Source organism: Rana temporaria, chromosome 1 (genome assembly GCF_905171775.1).
Source record: "Rana temporaria chromosome 1, aRanTem1.1, whole genome shotgun sequence".
Taxonomy (NCBI): Eukaryota; Metazoa; Chordata; class Amphibia; order Anura; family Ranidae; genus Rana; species Rana temporaria.
In genome coordinates, this window is record NC_053489.1 from 221,905,013 (window position 1) to 221,926,537 (window position 21,525).

The window sequence follows — 21,525 nt, forward strand, 5'->3', positions numbered from 1 at the left end:
CCCACGATTTCCCCCTGATTTTAAGGGGAAAAAAGTGCGCGTAGTACGCCGATAAATACGGTAACTAAAATATCACAATTTTGATGGATGGTTGTTCACTGTCTACTACAAGTAATATTTATTTGAAGTGTCATTGTACTTGAACAGTCCCTGTTTGGGCATCCTTGATATATTGAACACTCCAGTTTACATTAATTCCACAGTGAAGTCTATATGTTGGAAATTTTATATTTTGTTAATTATGCATGTTAATTATAGTTCTAGTCAAACTGTTTTTTTTTTTTTTTTTTTTCTCCTTTCCAGAATGAATATATGAAAGAAGACTTCTTCATTAAAATTGAAACTTGGCACAAACCAGACATGGGGACACAAGAAAATGTAAGTTGGTTGATTTTATTCAGGTTTAGTTTCGGTCATTTTGAGGTTGCTTCATACACATCCAAAGGAGATTTTTGTAGGAGAATTCTGTAAATCATAACTGTTGCCCCTCACTGACAGTCTTTTTTAACTGGTTCCACAACCTACAAGGCCATCCGCAGCATCGCCCCCAGCTACATCACCAACCTCATCTGCAGATATCGCCCAAATTGTCCTCAGCTCCTCCCAAGACATCCTGCTCTCTAGCTCCCTTGTAACCTCCTCCCATGATCGCCTCCAGGACTTCTTCAGAGCCTCTCCCTTTCTCTGGAAATCCCTGCCCCAATATGTCCGGTCAGCCCCTACCCTGTCCTCCTTTAAGGCGATGCTTTAAAACAAATTTATTCCGGGACGCCTACCCCATCTCCATCAGCTAATACCTTTTTTGTACCATCTCCCTCCTCCCTTTTAGATTGTAAACCTCATGAGCAGGGCCCTTCTATTCCTTCTGTATTGAAACTGTATTGTAATCTGTGTGTGTGTCTATCTATCTATATAAGTCATTTTAATATTTCCTGTTCTATTCTATCAAAAAAGTGTACTTCTGTCTTTGAATATCAGATGCAAATTGGTTTTCTCTTCACCTTCAAAAAATAGGGTTCAGAGCTCTCTGGGTTCACCGAAACAGTACATGATGGGATATGGGAGGAATTGAAAATTATTATCCCATGGTAACAGGTTTCCTTATGTAGTTTCTGTTTTACCATGTTGCCTCTCAGGCATACAGTATATCCAAATGATGAATACACTAGTCCATTCTCCAGAAATTGTGTGTTTTAACGCTCCTTTTATGATGCTTTGAATCCCTTGTTGGAGAAATAATTACATAAAGGGCAACAATTTCACCTTTTCACTTAAAATCAGCTAACCTAAAATGATCCTGGTCACCTCTCTGTACCCTGCTGCAGATGGCGGGCGCAATGCCCTATGCGGTCCATTTAGTGGTTCGTGCACCTTACACCACAAAACGGCACCAAAGTGCGTATTCATCATACTGCTCGTTGCGGCAAGCTCTCATTGGTGAGCACGGCCATGTGATAGTGCTGTCCAATCAAAGGGGCTTCTTTCTTGGGACAACTTACCGGAAGAAAAAGCCTCTTCTAATTGTTCAGTGCATCCACACTGCTGTGCTGACCAATGAGCGCATGCCAAGCCAAGCATTATGATGGGTACTCGGTAAGTTGTCCTGATGCGTGGCTGCAGAGATCGGGAAATGTCTCCCTGACTGTGTTCAGCGCAGCACAGTCTTCCTGGCGGGCTCTGGCTCTGCACGTAGGGTTTGCGAACATGCCGGAGCTCATCCTTAGTACTCACTCCGGGGCTGTGTATTGCTGTGTACAAACCGCTACACTGGCAACATGGAGCATCATGGCCACTATGTGCAGGGGGTCCCAAAGGGAGGTCAGGCTGTTGAGAGGTCACCTTTTTTTTTTTTGATTTTTCATGAAAAATGTAACTTGCTCTTTAGGCACTGAACTGATTCCTTTTTAGCAATATTTATAATGAGTAACGTGGAACTTTTTTCAGGTCCATTGTCTAGATCCCAATGTGTGGAAAACTGTTGAAGTGGTCCATATTGATATTGCTGACCGAAACCAAGTAGAACATGGAGTAAGTTGCTCTTAAATCTTTTTTTTTTTTTTCTTGCATAATTTACACACCAAAAACCAGTGGCTGCAGAAATGTTACTGTTTTTATATACAAGGGGTTTAAAAAATACTGCAACCAACACACAAAATAGAAAGTAAAGTTGTCCTTTTAGGTAAGTCGCCCTACCCAGGATGGCAGTGTGTTTGATAAAGCTTTAACTTCCTACCTGCTCCCACGAGCTTCACTCTGTGGGCCTGCCTGGTGCCACACAGCCTTTGCCAAGAGTTTTTGCCGAGTCCTGGTTTTATGCCTTAGCCACATTCATTTCTTTGCATGGGGGATCCAGTAGGAACACTCTGAGCTCGGTGTGGGAACAAACAGATTTATGTACCAGTTGCTGCACTGCATGTGGTTGCTGCACAGCCTACTTCAGTGGGGATAATTTTTGCTATGCCGTGGTGCAAAGTGTCATGATGCCACATGTGTACAACCCCATCTGTTGCCTTTGCAGCTTGAGGGGGAGTGATTGGGGGGCAGTAAAAATGTGATTCAACTGCATGTTTTTAGCTAGCTTTTTTTTTTTTTTCCCTCAACCAAACTGTCAAGCTATCAAATGGCTGGTGTCCTAACTGATCACATATGCAGCATCATGGCAACTGCAGATCAAACAAAGAACATTACCGCTTTCTTGGCTGTAAAGGACAGGAAGGTTTAGTTCCATTTTAATGGCTAGGGAATGTTGATGCTATTAACCAGGACCAGATGCACCCTATGGCACAAATGCCATTGCAGGATGAGAATTACCTTTTCATGGGTCAGTAGCTGATGGTTCTGTGTTTAGAGCATGCAGTCAAGAGTCCCCGTTTAGGGGTTGGTAGCCTGCGGGATTGGCTCCCAATCACGTGACCACTGTGACAGCCAATGACAATGGTCACAGGATTGCGATCCTTTCTGTCCCAGGCAGTGAGAACCTTTTAACCACGTTATGACCGCCTGCCCACAATGCTGTTTACATCCAGGTATTGCACACAGCGAGAGCCTGTCAGAAAGTCCTGGCCAAGGATTCATGGCCTGGATCTGCTGATCGGCTGTGTGCAATCACAGCCCAGAGCTTGGTGTTGACATTCAACACAGGGCTCTGTACAGAGGGAATGATCTCTGTTTCTCATCCCTTCAAAGCAGGGTTGAACAACTTGCACATCTATTGGTAAGAGCAGCGCACACTACACATAGTTAGGGACACATTTAAACCCTTGATTGCCCTACATGTTAACCCTTTCCCAGTCAGTGCCATTGGTATAGTGACAGTGCATTATGATCACTAATCACTGTATTAATGGCATTGGTAACAACAATGGCAGTCAGTCGTCATCGCCCCAACCCCCCAGCGTCTGTGTCAGATTACCTGCTGCACCATGGCAGTCCTGGTATAAGCCGCTGATCACCGCCATTAGTAGTTTTAAAAAAATCTTCCCAGTATTTATGCCATAGTTTGTAGTTATAACTTTTACACAAACCAATATACACTCATTGGGTTTTTGTTTTTACTAAAGACATATAGCAGAATACATTCAGGCCAAACTTTCATGACAAAATGTAGTTGTTTGTTTTTTTTCATTTGATGTTTTTTTATAGCAGAAAGTAATTTATTTTTCTGTTTTAGTCTTTTTTTTCCATTTTATAGTGTTAAAAAAAAAAACAGTGCTGATCAAATGGCACCAAAAAAAAGCTCTATTTGTGTGGGGAAAAAAAGTTTTTTGTTTGGGTACAGCATTGCATCACTGCGCAATTACCAGTTAAAATGGCACAGTGCAAAATGGCAAAAAACGGCCTGGTCACAAAGAGGGTAAAATCTTCCAGAGCTGAAGTGGTTAAATGTATGCTGGTACATGTGAAAACGGGTTAAAATATTAAACATTCAAAATGTCTTGGGCTTTAGGCTTAAACGTTAAATGCTTTTTATATTAACTCGCTTGTACGTTGCATTTACTGGCCCTTTTACGAAGTCAGATAGATGTCACTTGTTTTATTGTATTTTCCTTCATTATTTCAAAATGTTTTTCTGTATTACATTTTATTATCTTTCCTCAGCTCCTGAAATGCCAGTATGAGATATGTGTGTGTTTTTTGTTTTATCTGATAATGAGTTTTTTTGGCTTAAGCATTATACAGAGAAGTAGTACTTTCATCTGAAGTGACACATTAGCCCTGTTGCATTTTTAACCTACTTCAGAAGCTCAAACTGTTTGTACAGCACAGTGCTTTGTGGTGGACGCTCTTTTCCATGGGTTGCAGAATTAGCCTCCAGATATCCTCAGAGCCGAAGATTCGAGTGGGTTACAGCTGTCATCCCCCAGAGTATTTTAACCAAACTAATGAGATGAGAAGTGTACAGCTGGTGGCAAACAAAATAAACCACAAGCCAAAGGCTCGCCTACAGTGGCTTCGCTTTCCCTGTGGGATCCTGAAGGAGATTGCATGCTAACAAAGCCAGAAGGCTGTCTCCTTCCACACTATTGCTCATTTGCAGCTGTAATTGGAAGCCAGGCATTGTATTGCTGTGCTGGATATTGTTTTATTGTAGCATTTATTTATTTATTTATTTTAATCAAAGTGCAGAAGTTGTATAAAAAAGAAGAAAATTTAAAAGCATAATACAAAGATTGAGCAAATGGCTTGCTTTTTTAAGTAACTATTTTAATGAAAATTATTAAACGGCTTCTATACCAGGCCAGTTCTGGCATTCCTCTTGCATGTAAAAATCATCCTTTTTGCTAGCAAATTACTCAGACCCCCCCCCCCCCTATATATTGTATTACATAGGGGGGGGGTTGGAGTCCCCCCCCCCCTATTTATTAAAAAATATGTATCAACTTGTCTATACTTATAATTGGCTAGTCTATCAAAGCTCTGATAATGTTAATAGTAATGATACAATAACAAGGTTAGCTATAAAAATACACACTGCGGGTCTCATTTATTTCCCAAAGAAAGTAGTAAAACACTAAAGGAAAATATTACAGAGCATATGAAACAAAAGAACATAAATGGAAATTTACTTAAAGTCCTCCAGATGCGGTCTCGGCTAAGCTCCATAGAAAGAGGAAGCAACTCCAGCCGGTCAGTACTTTTTTAAAGCCCACTAAGACACCACCCACACAACACCCGTGCCAGCCTATCTAGCCATCTGTATCCAATAAGAAAAGGTTGTCCTTCCTAATCACCATGAAGTACATTCTTCTCTTCCTGTCCTCCAGGAAGTATGCTGTAATGTGCACTAGGGGCAGCAATTGTCCATGTATCACCGCCATTTGACCTGGATCATCCTTTAGTGACAGCTGGTCTTTGATCTTCTGTAACTCAGGACATTTTAATTCAGACCTTTCCAGGAGGTCTTATCTGGTGCTTCTCTAACCCTGTACCTTACATCAGGAGGCCCGCAAGAACATCCTGCTAGGATATAAATTCCCATTCATGACTCCTTCTTAAAGCGGGGGTTCACCCTAAAAAAAAAGTTTCTAACATTACATCCAGCATACGAACAACATTTACAGTATGCAGGTCTTGTTTTTTTTTGCCGTACATACCGATATAGTGTGATTTTTCTCCCCGGCTTCTGGGTTCTGATTCCCGCGGGACTGGGCATTCCTATCCCTGGGTTAGATAATTGACGTGTTGTGAAAAAGTTCCCATGTCGCACAGGGCCCATTACCAGTTTTCCGTAAATTGCCGAGCTGCGAGTCTGCGCTTTACAGCTCGGCTATTTACGGAAAACTGGTGACGGGCCCTGTGCGACATGGGAACTTTTTCACAACACGTCAATCATCTAACCCGGGGATAGGAACGCCCAGTCCCGCGGCAATCAGAACCCGGAAGCCGGGGAGAAAATCACACTATATCGGTATGTACAAAAAAAAACCCTGCATACTGTAAATGTCGTTCATATGCTGGATGTAATGTTAGCATTTTTTTTTTAGGGTGAACCCCTGCTTTAAGAACACCCTGCTGGGTCAACTTGCAAAATTCCAATTTGGCAAAATGGCTGCATCAACCAGAAAACTCCAGAAATATGATATTAAACCATGTTGCCTTCCAACGTATGCCGCTTTGTGCCTGAGGGGCACACATCACCTTCTTCAGAAGAAGCTGCTATGGAACAGTCCATAACTGTCTTAACGTGTTGTGCTTCCCAACATGGTGCCGCTTTGCCCCTAAATGACACACCACCACCATTCTTCAGGGACAGCTTCCATGGCACCATTTTGTGTCTCCTCCTTTCCGGTATCTTCATGATGGGGTGCAATACAGACAAGGGGTGTCCATTCACGTGCCATTCACCAACGCATACTCAGAGCCACATATTTACAGCTTTCATATACAGAACCTAGAGGAGGGCCTTACTCGCCCATATTTCTAACCTAATACATGTACATCAAATTATAATGGCACAGAAATCAACACATTACCATGATATATTCCAAAATATACAACCCACCAAATTAAGAGTCCCACCTCCAACCAATCCTTATTTCTCTTTCGTTCATAGACGGACACAGCCTTCATTGACCTTAGGGTTATGCTTCTTCCTACCAGGAGATTTAGGCAGAATTCTACAGCACTTAAGGTGTTAAAAACTTTCCTTCATGCTGCTCCTCCCAGGGGGCGTGGCTCCCCCAGGCATAACCCACACCCTGCTTTAGCAGCCTCAGTTTTTCTGCCTAACGACAGGAGGTCAAGGCTATCTCTGGAGTTCCTGGACTCTGGAGTTTTTTTCTGGCGATTTTTCTCGCTTTTTTTTATTATTTTGTTCCTGCATTTTTGAATCCTGCGATTCTTCTATCAACAGCCGACTGGGTGACAGGCTGGGTCCTCGACTCTTGTAGTCCCCCCATGTTCGGCCTTCGAGCGTGTGCCGGCCCTCAGCTCAGCTTTGGGACGTCCACGACAGGCCCCATTGCTCCAGGGGCGGCCGGGGAACTTTGGTTCTAGGGCACACATATGACCGGTCTCTATGGCTTTGTCACAGTGTGTCTGGCCGACAGCCATGCCGTTTACGGACGTTGGTTCTGTCTGGGATACCTCCAGCCGGGTAGTCGCAGGACAGGTAAGTAGTGGCCCCTTACTCAGGTAAGTGGTCTGGCTGGTGGTTTCCCTGGGGAGGTCGACTGAGGGTCCGCCCTGCTTTCCTCTCTCCCCTTTCTCTCCCTCCTTCCCCTGACTGGGTAGTGGCTGTGAAGGGGGGCCTCCTGGGTTTTCTTTGTTACCACCGGGGCCCGTGTGTTGTTAGGGGGACTGTGTTGTTACTCTGGGGGGTGCTGCTGTGTGCTGCTGTGTTCTATGAGGTAATTTTTACCTCAGACAGCGGCCGTCTTGGAAATCTCCTTGGTTACGCTGTGATTCTTTTCTGAGGTAACAGACAAAGCAGTCAGTGCTGCTGTGTTCTATGAGGTAATTTTTACCTCAGACAGCGGCCGTCTTGGAAATCTCCTTGGTAACGCTGTGATTCTTTTCTGAGGTAACAAAGCAGTCAGTGCTGCTGTGTTCTATGAGGTAATTTTTACCTCAGACAGCGGCCGTCTTGGAAATCTCCTTGGTAACGATGTGATTCTTCCCTGAGATGACTCGGCACAGCCTCTGGTCAGTTTTAGTGCTGTTACAGTTTTAGTGCTGTGAATCTTCCATGAGGTGAATACACATCACAGTCAGCACATCAGAGCACACCTGAGGTTTTTCAGTTCCCTCTGCAGCTGGGTGGGGTGGTGAATACCGGGGGCCCCCCATGCTCTGCAATAGCAGCAAGGAGGTGACCAGTGGGGTTTTTTTGTCCTGCCTTGCAGGGTGGGTGACTCAGCGCTGACACTATGGAACTCAAGCTATGCCTGAGTTAACCCTTACCGCCCCTCCCCCTGCCACATCTGTTATGTTGGCTGTCCTGGGTTTCTTGCCAGGTTTGAAGCAGCTAGTGCCCGGATGGGGGGTAAAAAAGCGCCCCCTCCCTGAAGCCTGCTTCTGGGGATGACACAGAATCTCTGTTTTTTTCTGGTTCTGTTATGTCAGAGGCTGCGGGTTTTAACCCTTATGGATAGTGAGGATGACTCTGCTGCAGTCAGTTGCTGGCAAGAATTTGTTGGAGCTCTTGTTTCTGCGGTGCGTGAGGCTCTAAAAATTGAGGATGTGGCGGAGACACCTCCGTGTCAGTACCAGCAGACTACCACGCATCGCTGAAGTGTTTCCTTGTGTTCCTTATTTGGACTATATGTTATACAAGGAATGGGATGCACCGCAAAAAGTTTGTCAAAAAACTTTGCAACCCGTTACCCCCTTGAGGGGGGTTTAAAAAAAAAAAAAAAAAGTAGGTCTCTCCTCCGCCAGTGGACCCCCCTGTGTCCAGACTGCGCAAGGCCACCACATTGCCTGTGGAAGGGGCTCCTGCATTTCAGGATCCCGCTGATAAGGAGAGTGGAGGCCGTGGCCCGCTCCCTATTCACGGTGGTGGGTTCGGCGGTGAGGCCGGCTCTGGCCGAACTTCAAAAGGATCCTACTGGGAGACAAATTTTCCTTAGAGGATTCCGAGGACAGCAGGTACCTACTGAGCAGTCAATATCTGTGCCCATAGACACATAAGGGCACTATTTTGGGCTCTGATGTCATGGGGGCACACGGACTGATTCTTGACCTCTTTAATTGAGTGTTTAAAGAGACCCTCTACCACAACTGATTACTTAACCGGTTACCGACCGCCCACTGTATATATACGTCCTGTATTTAAAGATGAATATCTCGGTAACGGCAGCAGCTGCTGCCACAACCAAGATATCCATCTCTTCAGTGGGCGGCCGTGTAAACGATAACGGCGGTCTCTGCGGCGGATTCGCTGCGAGATCGCCGGTGGCGGGAGAGGGGCCCCCCTCTCCCGCGCCCTCCGCCGCTTACCGGAGCCGTCGGTAGCGGCGGAGGCGATCGGGTGCTGCTGCCTGTTCAGTGAGGACGCGAGTGAGGGCAAGATGGCCCCCACCCGTCCTCATAGCTTTGCTGGGCAGAAGTGACGTCAAAACGTCAGTCCCGCCCAGCGTCTTAAAGAGACAATTTTTTTGTTGTAATTTTTTTTTAAATTTCCTTTTGTATGCAAAAAAAAAAAAAAAAAAATAGTCTAAATATGAAAATATGAGATCTGAGGTCTTTTTGACCCCAGATCTCATATTTAAGAGGACCTGTCATGCTTTTTTCTATTACAAGGGATGTTTACATTCCTTGTAATAGGAATAAAAGTGATACATTTCTTTATTTTATTTTTATTGGACGCAGAAGAGAGTCCTCTGAACCAGGAAATTCATTCCCCCTCACATTCTCAAGAATCGGATAAGGAGGAGGATGAGCTGGAGAATGTCTTCAAAATATAAATTGTCTTTGAAACAAGTTGATGGCCTCCTAAAAGCTATTCATGCAACTTTAGGATTAGTGGAGGAACGTAAAGAATTATCTTTTTACACAACCGGATGTATGCAGGACTCGGTGAGCCCAAGATACGAACCTTTCCAGTCTATACAGTAATTTTTGAAGCGATCAAGAAAGAATGGACTGATCCTAAAAAAAAAACTTTCTTTGCTAAGGCACACAAGAAAAGGTTTCCTTTTGACGAACACCCAACAGCTCCCTGGAATAAAGTTCCAAAACTTGATGCAGCCTTTTCTCAAGTCTCAAGATCTTCAGATCTAGCATTTGAGGACATGGGGATTCTGAAAGATCCCCATGGATAAGAGGATGGATCAGCAATTAAAGAGGGCTTGGCAATCCAACATAGGCAACCTTAAGCCAGCAATGGCGAATACTTGCGTCTCCAGAAATATGGAGTATTGGTTGAACCATCTTAAGGATCATATAATGGCTGATTCTCCAAAGCAAGAAATCCTAGACTCCTTTTCAACCCTGTTGGCAGCTGTAGCCTATCAGAATGACGGCAATATCCGTGCCCTTACTAATTCGGTTAGGAGGGTGCTGTGGTTAAAAACCTGGCCGGGGGAAACCGCATCTAAAAACAAGCTGTGTGGAGTACCCTTCCAGGGGGAATTATTGTTTGGCCCCAATTTAGATGTAGTGCTCGACAGAACTGCAGACAAGAAGAAATCTTTTCCTGTCAAGAAGAAAAAGCAGACAGGCAAACGTTTTTTTCGTCCTCAAAGGGCTCAACAACAAAACAAGCCTCAAGAGAGGAAGAAAGTTAGGTCAGGGCAGAAGGGAAAGGGCAAAGGTAATGTCCTTTTCCATCCTCCTGCGGCAACCAGCAAAACTCAATGACAACCGGTTGCAGGTGGGGGGAAGAATTCAAAGTTTTCTCCCTTTCTGGGCAAGCATAACAGAAAATCAATATATTCTCTCTATGCTGTCCCAAGGTTACAGAATAGAGTTCTCAGGCCCTCCCCCAGAGAGGTACCTGTTGACAAATCTACCAAGAGATATAGTCAAGTCCCTAGCAATGAGGAGCCTATTGAAGGATCCGATGAACCAGGGGGTTGTAACTCAAGTACCACAGGGGGAGCTTTATCGTTCCCCCCACGTATTCATAATAAAAAAGCCATCCGGAAGTTTCAGACTTATTCTTAACCTGAAGCCGCTGAACAGTTCAGTCCTATACAAAAAATTCTGTATGTACTCAATCTTCACGGTAAACTTTTGACAAAGGAGTGTTTTATGGCATCAATCGACCTGCTAGATGCTTATCTGCATATCCACATAGCCCCTCCAATCCCAAAAATTTCTAAGATTGGCGGTAAACATGGGAAAAGAGGTTGTGCACCTCCAATTCAAAGCCCTCCCCTTCGGCCTTTCCTCGGCTCCGAGAATATTTACAAAAGTCATGGCAGAGGCCCTCGCTCCTCTTCACTTACAGAGGGTAGCAGTAATTCTATACCTGGACGACCTGCTCTTCTTTGCCCCCCTCCAGGGAGAAATTGTTGGAGGATCTCGGAAGAGCTCATGGTCATCCAGAGGCCTTGGGCTGGATCATAAATATGGAAAAATCAAACTTCAACCCAACCCAAGTGGCACAATTTCTGGGGTATCAGATAAACTCAGTGAAGCAAATAATTTTTCTCCCAGAAGACAAACTAAAGATGCTAAGGGTTGTAGCTTCCTTAGACAAATCAAGAGCCATCAAGTCAGACAAGTAATGTCAGCTCTGGGAACCCTTACCTCATCTATGCCAGTGGTGCAGTGGGCAAGGCTTCACTTCAGACCGCTTCAGAGTTCCATCCTGAAAATATGGGATCACAGGACAGAATTTCTGGAGGCAAAGGTAAAAATCCCCACCAAAGTAAAACGATCGCTTTGTAGTGAAGTCAGAAAAACCTCTCTGCAGGCCTGTTATGGTAATTTCCAATAGAAAAAGTGGTAATGACAGACGCCAGCCTATGGGGATGGGGGGCACACCTGGGTCAGAACTATGCTCAGGGTGTTTGGTCCCGGTCAGGAGCAGAAAAGTCCTCCAATTGGAGAGAACTAAGGGCAGTGGTCTTGGCTTTGGGTGCCTTCTCCGCAGACCTTCAAGGTGCCCATGTTCAAGTCTTCTCGGACAATGCCACTACCATAGCCTACTTAAACAGGCAAGGAGGCACAAGAAGCAAGACACTTCAGCTTCTCGCCTCAGACATCCTAAACTGGGCAGAAAATCATTTTGCTGTCCTTATCAGCGGTGCACCTTAAAGGCACTTTAAATATAGTGGAGGATTTTCTAACCGGAAGACGGATTCAGGAAGCAGAATGGACCCTAAACCAGGAAGTCTTCACATTGATCATCCGAGCCTGGGGCCAACCACTAATAGACCTATTTGCGTGAGAAGAAAATAAGTAACTTCCTGTCTTTTTTCTCCATTCACAGAAACGACAGTTCCCATGGAACATATGCGTTAATACAGCCTTGGAACTTCCAGCTGGCTTATGCCTTGCCTCCGTTTCAACTAATTCCGTTGGTACTGAGGAAGATTCAGAAGGAGAAGGTGGAAGTAATTCTAATTACTCCATTCTGGCCAAAAAGGGCTTGGTTTACCACCATTCTTCAAATGGCAGTCAGGCCGCCTTGGCGGCTGCCGCTCCGGCAGGACTTGCTTCTACAGGGTCCAATATACCATCCGGAGGTTGCCTGTCTAAGCCTCACAGCGTGGTATGCCGCCCCCCCCCCCTTTCAGCTAATTACACTGGTATTGAGGAAAATGCAAAACAAAAGTGTCCATAATTCTGATCACTCCGTTCTGGCCGAAAAGAGCCTGGTTTTCCTCCATTCTACAAATGACAGTCAAACCAGTCAGGACTTGCTACTTCAAGGCCCAGTATACCACCCAAATATAGTCAGAATAAGGCTGGTATCTGAGGATTGTCGGAGCCTCTAGTATACACTTGGCAGTAGAAACAAAGTAACTAGAGATATTTACGGTAAAGTTTGGAGAGTCTACAACTTTTGGTGTCATTTTGTCAAACGTAACCTTAGAAGGCATTGTGTCAGTTTTGGAATTTCTACAAAATGGTGCGGACAAAGGTCTTGCGATTAGCACTCTTTAAAGTGCAAGTGGCTGCCTTGGGATTATACCTAGAAAGACCTATTTCTTTAGTTCCTTTTGGTTTCAAGATTCTTTTAAGGCACTTACTAGGTCCAGACCAGCTCCTACTAAACATTTTCCTAAATGGGACCTGTCGGTAGTTTTGCAAGCCTTCACAAATTATCATTTTGAACCGTTGGACAATCTTGTTAAGGAATTTAACTCCTAAAACGTTATTCTTAGTTGCAGTTACGTCCGCAGACAGGATTGTACTTAAAACAGATCCAGGGTTTTTACCAAAAGTAGTGTCAGTTCATAACAGGTCGCGGGAAATCATCCTGACAACGTTTTTGTTCAAATCCTTCTCGGGGGGGGGGGGATAAAAGGAGAATTTTATTCCGTTAACAAATGTAAGATTTTTTTCTTGTTACTTGGAAGTAACAAGGGACTTTAGGTATTCGGACTCTTTCTATGTGTTCTTTTTTTTTCTGGCCTGCGCCCGCCGTGTAGAGCTGACTGCGCAGGCGCCATATAGAGCCGACTCACAGGTCGGCTATTTACAGAAAACTGGTGACGCGCCTTGTGCGTCATGGGAAGTTTTTCACCAGACGTCAATCATCTACCCTCTCAATAGGAACGCCCAGTCCCGTGGGAATCAGAACCCGGGGGGGAAAATAATAATATAATGGTATGTACGGCGAAAAATAAAAATACCTGCATACTGTACATGTCGTTAGTATGCTGGGTGTAATGTTAGATAATTGTTTTAGGGTGAACCTCCACTTTAAGTACCCTAGACGGCAGAGAAACAAGAGGTTAACATGCCACCAAAAACAAACCAGCAGCTCTTTCGGGGGCAAGTGCTACACTTGTTTTCCAAGAGTCTTTCAGGACAGCCACGACCTGCCCCTTTCTTGTTTTATATATGCTGTGACTAACCATATTCTGATTATGTGTTCCGCTTGGGCTGGAGGTACTCTGCTACAACTGACAAGCTGTGGGGAGAAGTCTCCTTTTTAAAATTTGGTGGAGTTGGTGTTTCCTAGTGGGTGAAGCTATACTCACAGGTGCTGTCCTGAGACTCTTGGAAACAAGTTATCGGCAAGTCTAACTTAAAAAAAATTGGGGCGTTTTTGTACAGGCGTTTTGAAGTTTAAAGGGTCACCGATGTAAAAGCAGTAAAACGCCTGTAATCTGCCGAACAAAAAGCTCATGTACTTTTTTGGGCAACTGGTGTTTTTCTTTAGGTGACAGAACGCTCGGATGTGAACAGGGGCCGTTTGAAATAATGGGATTTTTCTTGTTGGGCGTTTTTAGAGCTGATGCATGGAGCAGAAAAATGCCCAAAAACGGATGTGAACAGAGCCCAAGTGAGAATTCCCACCACTAACTAATTGGCACATTGTTGTGTAGTCTGGGGCATCTCAGGAAAACGCACAAGATTTCCTAGCAGTGTGGGCACACAAATCGCACATTTGGCCTTCCTAGACACTGAAATGTTAGTGTGTCTAAATGAACTTTTCTCTCTGGCTGAATCATGACTAATAATTTAAAGGTTATTCCAGTAAGCAAAACTTTATTTTTTTTCAGGCTATTTCGTGACGTGCAGTTACATCTGATTTTCCCATCCTATCGTACTTTGTGTGTTTGTACCTATATAACTAAAATAAATGTTCTATGTCAATGTCCTTGTTGCTGTTTTTTCACTGCCTGCTCTGGGCACTCGCTCAGCCTTTCCTTCAGTTTTCATAAATCATCCCAGAAGTCTCAAACATCATGTTTTACTATGGCAGAGTGACATAAAAAGCTATTTTTGTTTTCTTCCTAAACCTCATTCTTTTATATGGGACATGCACCCTAACTTTATTACTGTACTATGCTTGTTTTGCAGGATTACAAAGCAGATGAAGACCCTGCGCTGTTTCAGTCTATTAAAACAAAAAGGGGACCCCTGGGACCTAATTGGAAGGTAATTGGCTGCATTTCTGTCTTTCTATATAATTTGATAAACTATATCAAAGTAGGTGTGTGTATGTGGAGGAGCTTTAACAAAACCCTTATGTGTGTGTTTTTTTTTTTTTCAGAGCTTGGCCTCTTAGTTCTAGTGAAGGGAACTCTTAAAGGAGTTGTAAAGGAAAGTTTTTTTTTTTCACCTTAATGCATTCTATGCATTAAGGTGAAAAAACTTCAGAGTATACCAGCCCCCGTTATACTTACCTGACCCCTCGAAAGTCCCGCGCTCGGTTCACGACATCCTCTTCGCCGCTCAGCCTGGCCGCTGATTGGCTAGAGTGGATGGATTGAAAGCAGTGCAGCCATTGGCTGGCGCTGCTGTCAATCACATCCAGTGACGCGGCGCGCAGAGGGGGCGGGGCCGAGTGATACTGTGAGCGGCTATGGCTGCTCGCTGTATCACGGGAGCGCGCCTGCACGGACTACACACAATGTGAGGACCAGAGACACCTGCCGAGGGACCCCAGAAGACGTGGATCGGTGCCACTCTGTGCAAAACGAGCTGCACAGTGGAGGTAAGAAACTTGTTTGTTATTTTTTTTTTAAATATTTTCTCTTATCGTCCATGGACGGACACAGCTCCTTAAATCTTGACAAGTGGGTTATGTTCCCTGTTTACAGGAGAGGACTAGGCAGAAACATGTTAAATACATGTTACATTAACAGAGTTGAACAGCCCGCCCAGGGGGCGGTCCCACCAGACATAACCCTCCTCACTGTAGCATGCAGCCTCAGTTTCATTCTGCCTAGCAAGGAGAAGGACGTATGACTCCCTTTGGGCCCAGTGCCCTGAGGAGAAATTTTATTTTATCTTTCTTGAAGAATCTTCTTTCAACTGTCGGCTGAGACAGGCTGGATAATATAGATCCTTGTAGTCTACTCAGTCCGACCAGCAAGCGTGAGCACACCTTTGCAAAGAGGCTTGGTCTGCCACGCCATACCCCATGACTCCTGGGGGGGCCGGTGAGCTTTGCTCCGAGGTCCACATATGACTGGGCTGTGGTGTTGTCTCACTCGGTTGTAGCTCTGTCAGGAATGCGTCAGCGAGTCCTCGCTTGGACGGGTAAGTACAGTCTCTCCTGCTTCGGTGGGTTGGTACGGCGGGGCATTCCTGGGGTTCGGGGGTCCCTTCTTCTCCCTTCCCTGCTCCTTTCCCTTGCTGCATTGCTAACATTGCTGCTGTCAGGGGGCCTTTCTGAGAGGACTGTGTTATTTGGCCTGTGTGTTTTTTTTTTTTTTTTGTATTGGGCTTTCCTGTGAGGTAAAAAGCCCTGTGATGAGCACAGATGTTTGATTATACTTCAGCAGACGCTGACTGATTGGTGACACCTGTAACGGTTTTGCTTTTAATGCTGTATCTGTGTCTTATCCTTATATAAAAAAGCCCTAGGAAAGTGATGGTGAACCTTGGCACTCCAGATGTGTTAGAACTACATTTCCCATGATGCTCATGCACTCTGCAGTGAAGTGGAGCATCATGGGAAATGTAGTTCCAAAACATCTGGGGTGCCAAGGTCCGCCATCACTGCCCTAGGAGGTATTTCCTGTTTAAACGCAGGTCCCCGCAGACGCCGCACGTTTACCTCAGTTTTTTTTTCCCCTCTCACACGGACAGCAGCGCTGGGCAGTCTCCTCCTGAGGTGAGTCCTCTGGTTACTCCTGGTCAGTGCAGCAAGTGGGTGAGAGGCCCTGACTAGGGCTCTAGGAGCTTTTGTTTATTTGTATGGACAGGTGTGCATATTATAATACACACTATGTAAATATTGGAGTCAGTATCTGGGTCCTTCCCCCACATGCTGGTGGTGGCAGCAGGTGTTAGCACCTGGGATTCCCACAGAGTTTTTATTGTTAGTCCTGGGCACGTTTGTGCCAGGGTGGGGGTGGACTGCGGGCGGGCGGTAAAAGAATGCCCCCTTCCCCGTTATCCCCTGGGGAATGCTCTGTTATGGACCAGGTACCTAGTAAAAAAAAAAAAAAGCAGAATAAGGCATTTATGGGTGCGCTTTTTACTGCTGCAAGGGACTCTCTTAAGCTGCATAGTGCAGCTGGGTTTCCGCCGAGGGCTCGGTCTTTTTTGGATCACACAAATCAGACCGCTGTGTATGTTTTTTCCTTCTGTGCCCTTCTTTGATAATTTTTGAGATGCGGAATGAGAAAAGCCGCTGAGGGCTTTTGTGGTCCCTCACCGCCGGGCGGGAACCCCCGCTTGTGTGGATCTGACTGATAGAAGATCCGAAGTACTGACCCGTTCCATGTTTACCATGCTGGGGTCTGTCTTGCGGCCTATTGTGGCCACTACACTGGGGTCTCTGTCGGCGCTGGCCACATTTTTTGGGAGGTTTTTCAATTACATTGAAAACTCCCATTGGCGCCCATTTTGTCGTAGCCGCGCTATGGCGCAGCTTACATTGTGCCGTCCATTTTCCTGTGGCCGCGTTCTGAACGCTCGGCGGCCATCTTGGAGTAGTCCTGACCCCTAGTGCTGTATACAACTCACGGAGTGAGCATTTTGCACCAGACAGTGGAGGAGCACTGACTCGCTCCTGAGGTTATTAGGCTAGCGGACCAGCTGGTCCAGGGCCTCATATAGGTCTGATGTTTCAGAATGGTTTTATGCACACGGTGGTGTAGTGCTTAACTCCATTACTTGGCAGCAAGAGAGTCATTGGTTCGAATCCGGACACTGATGCCAATCTGCCTGGAGCTTGCATTGTCGCTCCCTGTGTCTGCATGGGTTTCCTCCGGGTACTCCGGTTTCCTCCAAAGGCATGTGTGCATACACCTACATAATATACATACACACTATGTGTGTGTGTGTGTGTGTGTGTGTGTGTGTGTGTATTATTTAGGGGCAACCCTCCCAGGCCGTCAAAGGCCCAGCTGGGGGACTAATCTGTCCCTGGGTGCGTAAGCCGATCTTGCCGGCACCCAAATCCTGCCAATGTATGTAGCCTTCCCTCCCTGTCTCTATGTGGGAGGGGCAGCTTGCAGGTTCACAATTCGGTGAAACCTCCCTGCTTTCCGACCAGTGGGTCTGCGAGGTTGTCTCTTTGGAGTACAAGATAGGGTTTCCTCCTAGCCACAGAACAAAGTTCTTTCCTCGTGTCTTCCTCTCCCGGCCCGTTTGTCTGCCTTGGGCAATGTGGGATTTGCTAAGCTGCGGGGTAATTTTACCTTTCCTGCAGGACGAGAGTTTTGGGGTTTCCTATGGGCCTCAGGCCCTAAATACTTTTGTGAACGTCGGGTAGTTTCGCATGGAATCCATTTGTTCGGTGGTAGCTGCGCTCTATCCAGGGGATGTCCTGACGTCCTCGGACATCAGGGACGCATACATGCATGTCCCGTTTTGCGCATGTCAGTGTTTTTTTTTTCTGTGCTTCGTGATGAGAGAGGGTCTCTGTCAGCCTGTGGCCCTCCCTTTTGATCTGGCGTCGGCACCATGGGTTTTCAGCTAGTAGCTCGCACTTATCAGCGAGGCTTTGCCTTATTGGCTACTTGGACGACTTTCTTCTGAGAGCAGCTTCTGTCTCCAACCTAGTGGATGGCTTATTCCCATTCAGGCCCTCCGAAGATTCGGGTGGGTGTTAAACGTTTAGGCCAGAAGGTGTAGCTCAGTGGCAGCAAGCCTGCCCTCCATGTGTGCGACCCAGGGTTCAAATCCTGAGTATGCTAGGTTCCGACTCAGCATTGGAGTATCTAGTGTTGATCCAGACTCCTCGGTGGCAAAGGTCCTTCTTCCCCTGGAGAAATTGCAGACTTTTCAGTCTGCGGTGAAGGTATTGGCATCACGCAATCGGTCTTCTCTCCGGGCGCCTGCTGGTTCGGGGCCTGTGGGTAGCCTCCTTCAAGGCGGTACTGTATGCCCAGTTCCACACCCTGGTTTTCCAGGGGAAATACTGTCCAGGAGGTTAAAATCTCTTGTCTCTGAAATCATTAGATTCCTGTGCGCCACCTAGTCAGTCTCTCTGAGTTGGTGACAGAGATCCCCGACTCTTCGGTCCGGGAATTGTTTCTTCCTTCCAGTGGTCGGTGTTTACGACGGATGCCAGCTCACGTGTTGTGAACTTGGGGTAGGGGGGTTCACAAAACTGGGGGGTTCAGCCGGCCCTGAGTCGATGGACTTGCGTGGACTTACGGCCACACCTCCCTGAATGTGTCTGGTCTCGGTAGCTACCCAGGATCGGGCCTGGCTAGTGCCTGGTGGGAGACCGCCTGGGAATACCAGGTGCTGTCTACTGTTCTTTGTCCTACTATTTTAGGCGACCAGGCTATGCTTCTCCTTGTGGTCGACCGATCTGGTTTCAGCCGGACAACGCCACGGCCGTGGCTTCGGTCTACCATCAGGTATACCGGCAGGCGGACTACTGGAGTCGCCAGATGCTGGACCAGGGTGACTGGTCTTTGTGCTTGGGGTGTTTCAGCTCCCTTGCAGGAGGTGAGCCTCACAGGGCATGGATCTCCTGGCCGCTCATCTCCGCCGCAAGGGTGTCAAAGTTAGTGGCCAGGTCTAGTGATCTGGTACAGACGCGTCAGTCGCGCTGGTGGCCCTGTGGGGTCTGTATCGGTGACTTTTTGCCGTTCCTCCATGGTGGTTGCTTCCTCGGCCGCTCCACAGAGTGGAGACTGAGGAGATCCCGATGATTCTAATCGTTTCAGATTGACCTCGGCGTCCTTGGTATGCTGATATCGGGCGCCTGGTAGCGGAGGTACTGTTGTACAGTCACTGACTTGCTCAACATGGTTATTGGAAGCCAGACTTTAGGTGACCGGGGTCTGTCTGACTCGGTCATCTCAACAGGGCACCATAGTCTTCTTCCGGAGGATCTACCGTCGCACCTCTCTTGGTGCGAAGGGATGGAGTGACGTCCACGGACGTACTCTGTGTCCAGGGTCCTGCTGTTTTTAAAGCTTGGAGTGGATCTAAAAATTGCTTAAAGCACCATTCGGTGGCCTTTTTGCGGCCCGTTTCCTGGTGGGTCCCCTTTTTTTGTGTGCAGGGGGTTTGTCATATATTTTCCCCTCTTGGCCCATCTCTTCCCCCATGAGTTTTGACTCTGGTGCTCTCGGTTCTTCAGGAACCTTCCTTTTGGAAACATCAGAGAGATTTTCTCTTGACACTATCTCAGAAGGTGGCCCCTTTAGTGGCCTTTACCTCTGTTAGAGGGGTTTCTGAGTTGGCGGTCTTGTCTTGCAAGCCGCCATGCTTGATCCTCCATAAGGATTAGGTGATGGTGCGACATTCCCTTCCGAAGGAGGTTTCGGCCTTTCATACTTTAGGCGTGGTACGTGCTTTGCGGGTATACCAGCCTACTACGGCTCCGTTTTGGAGCTTCTGACTCTGTGTCGGTGTCTGGTCCACAAAAGGGCCTGGCGGTCTCGTCGACCACCATTTCTCGGTGGATCAGGCAGGCCGTCATACAGGCCTATGCTCCTAAGGGGCGGGCCCCCCTTTCCGGTTACGGTACTTTCGACCACGGCAATTGGTGCTTCCTGGGTTGTTTTTTTTCGACATCATGCGTAGGTCTCACAGGTGTGCGAGGTGGTGATTTGCTCGTCCGTTCACGCTTTTTCCAGAATTTACTGTGAGTGCATCTTATGATGTTTTTTTTCAGCTGCTAGTTTTTGCCGGCGGCTGTTTAAAGTTGCACCTCCTTCGTTCAGGAGCTCTGCTTGTTTTGGGGTGAAGTTAAAATTGGTTTTACAGATATATTTCTCACCCCTCGTTTTTTGACACTGCTTGGGGACGTCCCACTTGTCAAGATTTAAGGAGCTGTGTCCGTCCATGGACGATAAGAGAAAATAGGATTTTTTGTACTCACCGTCAAATCCTTTTCTCTGAAGTCCATGGACGGACACAGCTCCCACCCCTCCTTTTTAGATTTGTACTGCTTGTTACGAACTGAGGCTGCATGCTACAGTGAGGAGGGTTATGTCTGGAGGGACTGCCCCCTGGGCGGGGCTGTTCAACTCTGTTAATGTAACATGTATTTAACTATTAACATGTTTCTGCCTAGTCCTCTCCTGTAAACAGGGAACATAACCCACTTGTCAAGATTTAAGGAGCTGTGTCCGTCCATGGACTTCAGAGAAAGGAATTTTACGGTGAGTACAAAAAATCCTATTTTTTATTATTTTTTTGTTTACAACCCCTTTAAAGGGGTTGTAAAGGTTCGTTTTTTTATTTTCTAAATGGGTTCCTTTTAAGCTAGTGCATTGTTGGTTCACTTACCTTTTCCTTCAATTTCCCTTCTAAATGTTTTTTTTTCTTTGTCTGAATTTCTCACTTCCTGTTTCTCCTCAGTAAGCTTTCCACCATCATCTGAGCGGTGGAAAGTCAGTCAGAACAGCTTACTGAGGAGGAACAGGAAGTGAGAAATTCAGACAAAGAAAACAAAGGAAAAAACATTTAGAAGGGAAATTGAAGGAAAAGGTAAGTGAACCAACAATGCACTAGCTTAAAGGAACCTATTTAGAAAATAAAAAAGGAACCTTTACAACCCCTTTAAGGCAACGCATACCAAGGAATTTTGGACAATTTCATGCTCCCAACTTTGTGGGTACAGTTTGGGGATGACTTCCTTCTGTTCCAACATGACTGTGCACCAGTGAAAAAAATCAAAGACCATTAAGACATGGATGAGCGAGTTTGGGGTGAAGGAAGAAGGAAAAAAGCTGGGACAGCCGCACTCCAAAAAAACTCCTCCTTTAATTAAAAATCACAAAATACATGCCACAGCAAAAAACAGCACAACAAAAGAAAAGCTGACGTTTCGCACTATGCCTTAGTGAGCTATGAAGAAGCACTAAGGCATAGTGCGAAACGTCAGCTTTTCTTTTGTTGTGCTGTTTTTTGCTGTGGCATGTATTTTGTGATTTTTAATTAAAGGAGGAGTTTTTTTGGAGTGCGGCTGTCCCAGCTTTTTTTCCTTCATCCTAACCTGCATTTTGATTGCACTGCCTGCACCCTTGGCTCGGA

The 21,525-nt window shown here is 46.1% G+C and overlaps 1 protein-coding gene across 2 annotated transcripts in view; it reads left to right on the forward strand.

The window, feature by feature from the left end:
* The window catches only part of PITPNB (phosphatidylinositol transfer protein beta), a 78,924-nt gene that overhangs the window by 42,501 nt on the left and 14,898 nt on the right, over positions 1-21,525 (forward strand). For both annotated transcript variants that reach the window (XM_040350812.1, XM_040350818.1), the window contains exons 6-8: positions 304-378; positions 1,945-2,028; positions 14,428-14,505. In XM_040350812.1, the coding sequence (XP_040206746.1) occupies positions 304-378; positions 1,945-2,028; positions 14,428-14,505 (237 nt within the window). The remainder of the gene's footprint in view (positions 1-303; positions 379-1,944; positions 2,029-14,427; positions 14,506-21,525) is intronic.